This window comes from Carex rostrata, chromosome 24, assembly GCF_964058835.1.
Source record: "Carex rostrata chromosome 24, lpCarRost1.2, whole genome shotgun sequence".
Lineage (NCBI taxonomy): Eukaryota > Viridiplantae > Streptophyta > Magnoliopsida > Poales > Cyperaceae > Carex > Carex rostrata.
The window spans coordinates 2,937,130-2,942,672 of record NC_135941.1 but is presented as its reverse complement, the minus strand read 5'-3'; the positions used below and the strand labels follow the sequence as shown (position 1 = coordinate 2,942,672).

The window sequence follows — 5,543 nt, the reverse complement described above, 5'->3', positions numbered from 1 at the left end:
AACAACTAATTTACATCTCTATAAGAGGTTACATATTAATGCGAAATAAGCATATCCAAAAAAATTATTACTTCCTTTGCAAAAACACTAATAAGAAATTTTAGATTTGCTAGTGTATCTAAAACAACTAATTTACATCCCTATAAGAGATCACATATTAATGCGATATTAGCATATCCAAAAAACTAATAACTTTCCTTGCAAAAGCACTAACAAGAAATTTTAGATTAGCTAGTGTATCTAAAACAACTAATTTATATCTCTATAAGAGGTCACATATTAATGCGATATTAGCATATCCAAAAAAATTATAATTTTCTTTGCAAAAACACTTAAAAGAAATTTTAGATTTGCTAGTGTATCTAAAAAATTAAAAGCTTTTTCTGCAATAACATATACATACAATGAAACTTAGTGATTACCAATCCCGTAACCGTAAGGCATCCAAAATAGTCTTCCGTCTACTTGCACAGTTAACACTTCAGGAGCCAATGGAAGTCTCCAGTTTCATGGACCACGGAGAAGAACGGTCCGTGTGATTCACCTTGGATTCGTTAATTTAACAATTAATCAACCGTTGTAGGATGAGTAATCCTGATCTTACTTGATATCACAATCAATGAATCAATGAATGTTTTCATCCCAATTTCCCAACTCCCTCTAATACCTTATTTTTCCCCATTAATATCTTCCTCTCTGTACTTTTATTGCCCACCCCGAAGATTGAATTGTATTTAATTTCGGAAAAAATAATAATTTTCCGTCTAACTCACACTCTGTTTCTTCTCGTGAGGTGCATTTGTTTTTCGCGTCTCGCATCTCCACCTATCAACCACATCTCAATTTAATATATTTGATTTATCTTGTGACTTGTTCAAATCGATAAAGACTGATCCCGCTTCATCTTCCTCTGTTGGTGGATCTTACTGTTTGTCTCTCGAAAGCGAGACAATTCCAGGTAATGCACTTAAATCTGTACAATTTCCAACTGTTCTTCTTTACGTTTGCTTTACTTTTCGGTAATTTTCCTTGCTTCAGTTGTGATTTGCTGATTTTTCTTAGTAGCAAGCTTCAATTTCTTTGTTTTTTCGTTTCAATTGATGGATCGATAGCATAATTACAAAATGCAATTTCCAGAGGGAGAGACTATAATTCATAAAATTACGACAGCTGTTGATGAAGATACGGAAGTTGTCAGATTCTAACTAAACTCCCGGGAGAGATGGAATTTCTCAAAAAAAAAAAATCATTTTACAAAATCGGTTTCTTCCCTTTCTTTTTCTAGATTTTTCTCTTTTTTCTCGAGGGAGGTTAGCTGATTCAATGCTGGTGTCTAATTTTACTGGATATAACAGATTTTGCTTCTAAATATACAATGTTGTTTACCGTCGCCAACCATTTGAAAAAGGGAGAATCTGGAATTTTGTATTACCAAGAAAATTGCAAAGAACAGTAGAGGCAATCTTTGGAATTTGTTTTCTAAGCAGGATTTCTTCCAAAAGTGAGAAGAGTGGAATTTTGTTTGCAATTTATGGATAAGCTAGGGTCTAATATGCAAATTCCTAACAATAACTCAAAGCAGAATTTGTAGTTATTTATAGGAACTTCAATTACATTTCAGATTTCTAATGTTATCCCTAAACCTAATAACAGGTTTGCGAATTGTCTCAGGTAAAAAGCACCTGTCATATATGCTGAGTGGGTGTATGGCATGATATGATATGAACATTACATTTCATCATGGATACGGAAGCTTCATGTAGCACTTCTGAAATTGTTGAATCAAATGAGTTTGGAGGAAGATCACCCCTGTCAGATGGGCCACATCGCACACGTCGAATTAACATCAAGCCTGACGAACTGGATGAACTGGACCATCTGCTGAAGGCAATAGATATGCGGATCTCTAGGGGACTTACGACTCTAGATCCGCTTGACAAGGTGGCCAGATCACGAATGCCATCTCAGTCACCCAAAGCCAGTTCGTCAGAATCTGTAAACATTAAGCAGGCTTTGAGGCGCCATTGCATTTCCCAGGCGTCAGAGATGGCAGCCATGAAACAGGTCACAAAAAAGTTGGACGGGCCAGCAGGAGGCGTCTCAGAATCTGTAGCTGGTACCATTCGTCGGCTATACGCCTCTCTGGTGGTTCAATCCGATGAACCTGAAGAGAAGATGAATCTCGTACCAGAGAAAGATAATGGAAATACAGTACATGCTGAAAAGAAAGGGAAAATGCTCTCAAAAAGTTGTATTGGTTGTATAACAAGTAAAATTGAACCCGAACCGTCATCTGATGCCAGCTGTAATAACCAAGTTCAGCCTGAGAATTCCAGCCCGGACATGACCCAACCTGAACCTCAAATTGAACCTGAACCATGTAGTTCATCAATGGAACCGGCAGAGAAGGAAAAGGGAGAATGTTCTCACAGCTCGATTAGTAGCATGTGTGATTATTACACCACCAGTACCAGTATTAGTGGAGAGAGCCCATGTGGGAGTTCATGTGGTGCAGGCACTAGTTCGTTTGCTGGTGCTGGTAGGCCCCACATGTCCAAAGATGTCAGGTGGCTGTCGGTCCGCCATGTGGTAGCAAAACAAGGTGGCACGTTGACACTAGACAATTTTAAGCTGATAAAGAGGCTTGGGTGTGGCGACATAGGTACTGATAATTACCAGTATTTTCAACCTTACATTGGTGGTTGTAGATAAGGTTGAATTAATTGTTTGATTGGATAGGCTAGTCAAAGAAAAGGTATCTTAATTACAATCCTAATTTGTAATTGTATCGGCTTGATCTTTTCTTTGCATCTCCTCAAGAAGCATAGATAGGTCCCATATCTTTGGGATTTTTATAAGATAACAAGCATGCTTATACTTGTACAAAACTTCACAAATATAATTTCCAAGCAAAAAGTAACTTACACAAGCCCGTAATTATAAGGTGCAAAAATATTGATGGGAGATAACTAACCAATATAAAGACCTGATAGGATTTGAACTCAGAAGAACATCATGCACCATGTCTTGTGAACCGGTTTTAGCTGCTGCTAACTTCAATTTAATCACTAATTATTTTCTTTTTTGTATTCATGGCAGGTACTGTGTATTTAGCAGAGCTCAATGAATCAGATTGTTTGTTTGCATTGAAGGTGATGGATGTAGAGTATTTGGCGAATAGGAAAAAAATGATGCGGGCCCAGACAGAGAGGGAGATATTAGAGATGCTTGACCACCCTTTTCTACCAACACTATATGCAAGTTTTATCAGTGATAATTTGTCATGCTTGGTCATTGAGTTCTGTCCTGGGGGAGATCTGCACGTTCTAAGGCAAAAACAACCGGGCAGGTGCTTCTCTGAACCAGCCGCGAGGTATGTGACAATATTTCAAGGTAAAAGTAACCAAAATTTGGAACGAGAATCTGGCTCTCTCATATGTCATCCGGGATTGATATGAGAATAATTGCATCTTGTGGAATTCTAAGCATGATGGTACTGGTGGTGAAATCTAAATTGAGGGCCATAATGTTTAGTGAGCGCTGGTGTTACTATCACAATGTATCTGATAGGAGGTATATTATACATGAGTTGTTGGTATAGTAAAGCACCTAGTATCATGTCAGTTAGTTGCACTTTAAACTGTTTCAACAAGATGATAAACCATGCTTGTAGTGAAAGCTAGTACGTACCAGTTGAATGACCAAATTAAAGGTCTTATCACGGCTGGAGTGGGCAGATATTTTGCACAGTGAACTCAATTGAGCTACTTGTATGGGTGCTTATTAAGATATAAAAAACCATTTTATTTTTATAATATAGGCAATTTGTAACTTCAGTGGGGTTAGCTGGCCCTATATCTATCCACATGGTTAGGTATTCAAAAACACAAATCATGCCTGATACATGTTGTTAACATTTTCTCATGCCTTTGCCTTTTCCTCATTCCAGATTTTACGTGGCAGAAGTTTTACTGGCACTAGAATACCTTCACATGCTAGGTGTAATATATCGGGACCTAAAGCCTGAAAATATACTGGTACGAGAAGACGGCCACATAATGTTGTCTGATTTCGACCTCTCTCTACGTTGTTCTGTAAATCCCACCCTCCAATCTTCCTCAAGCCGCAGCAAGCATGGTAACACCTCCAAGCGTGCTACTGGACCATGCCCTGAGAAACCATGCATTGACCCATTTTGCCTGCCTCCTACCTCTTGTTTTGCACCTCGTCCATCGTGTTCCCCTTGTAAAGACCTTCCCAATAAAGCGCAAAAGTTGAGAATTAATACGAGTCTCCAACTCGTGGCCGAACCTACCGAAGCCCGATCTAATTCCTTTGTTGGGACACACGAGTACCTGGCGCCAGAGATTATAAAAGGTGATGGGCATGGGAGTGCAGTTGACTGGTGGACATTTGGAGTGTTCCTATATGAATTATTGTTTGGAAAAACGCCATTTAAGGGGGCTGATAACGAAGAAACTCTTGCAAATGTGGTTTGCCAGAATTTGCGGTTTCCTGAGAATCCAAATGTGAGTTGTCATGCCCGGGATTTGATCCGACGGCTGTTAGTGAAAGAACCTGAGCATCGATTGGGGTACACCAAAGGGGCTGCAGAGATAAAGAGCCACCCATTTTTTGAGGGGCTGAATTGGGCCCTCATACGATCTGCAGCCCCACCGGAGGCTGATGGTAGTTGCTTTTTAGGGTCAATGTTTGTTGTGCGAAAGAAAAAAGAAGGGAGTTGTCTGAACTTCATGGGAAATGGAGAAGACGGAGAGTTTGGAGTATTTTAGGCATTCCTTTTTAGCAACTTATATATCTAAAACAATCCACAACTCGTGGTATCATACATGGTCATGTAAATGTAGATATTTGCACCACAGGTGACAAAGGTGTTTTCATTGTTGATGATAAATTATGATAATGAATAGACAACAATTCCAAATAGTGCTACATTCTGTAAAAGAGTAAAATTCTTTCATGGCCTATTGTTGCACACTTACAGTTACTAGTAATTATCAACAATAATATCAATCACTTAAAAGTTTCTTTGGATCTGATACTGGCTTTGTTAGATGCAATTATCTGTTACTGTTTTTTTTTTTGGATCTGATGCAGTTATGCTAGATGCAATTATTTGTTACTGGTTTTGGTCAGTTAGAACACACATATACTGGTTTTTGGATATGATCGTTGCAGCCATATGCAAATTGTTTTGCTGATAGATTGTAATTATTTGTTACTGGTTTTTGGGCCTGAGACTGAGATTGCAGTTACTGGTTTTTGTTACTGGGATTGAGTCTGAGATTGCAGCTTACGGAACGTTTAGTTCTGACAGTACTCAAGCCATGTTTATTAGGATGCATTCAATTTGTAAACAGTCCCTGATTCTTGCATTGGCTTTTTCTTCCTGTTGTTTGATTTTAAAAACTTTTGTCCTGGTGATATATTATTATTTTTGCAATATTTTTTTAGTAGAAAATAACTGCCCTCTAATCAGCAGGATTTGATTTATTTTCTTTTGTTTGGGAGGTGAGCCAATT

At 38.3% G+C, this 5,543-nt stretch overlaps 1 protein-coding gene across 3 annotated transcripts; it reads left to right on the top strand.

Moving 5' to 3' along the window:
- Nucleotides 1-618: 618 nt before the first annotated feature.
- On the top strand, nt 619-4,973 carry LOC144575425 (serine/threonine-protein kinase D6PK-like). 3 transcript variants are annotated; one of them, XM_078325566.1, is made up of 4 exons: nt 619-958; nt 1,654-2,662; nt 3,100-3,373; nt 3,950-4,973. In XM_078325566.1, the coding sequence occupies exons 2-4, from the start codon at nt 1,741-1,743 to the stop codon at nt 4,791-4,793; spliced, it is 2,040 nt and encodes a 679-aa protein (XP_078181692.1). In that variant the 5' UTR covers nt 619-958; nt 1,654-1,740; the 3' UTR covers nt 4,794-4,973. The 3 variants fall into 3 exon arrangements, with proteins under 3 accessions (XP_078181692.1, XP_078181691.1, XP_078181693.1); XM_078325565.1 differs by having other exon boundaries at nt 688-958; nt 1,672-2,662; XM_078325567.1 differs by having other exon boundaries at nt 956-975; nt 1,672-2,662.
- Nucleotides 4,974-5,543: the final 570 nt, after the last annotated feature.

Coding starts and splice junctions, on each gene's coding strand:
- LOC144575425 (XM_078325566.1), top strand. CDS start 1,741: ATGGATACGGAAGCTTCATGTAGCACTTCTGAAATTGTTGAATCAAAT. Junction 2,663..3,099: donor GCTTGGGTGTGGCGACATAG/GTACTGATAATT, acceptor TATTCATGGCAG/GTACTGTGTATTTAGCAGAG. Junction 3,374..3,949: donor TTCTCTGAACCAGCCGCGAG/GTATGTGACAAT, acceptor TCCTCATTCCAG/ATTTTACGTGGCAGAAGTTT.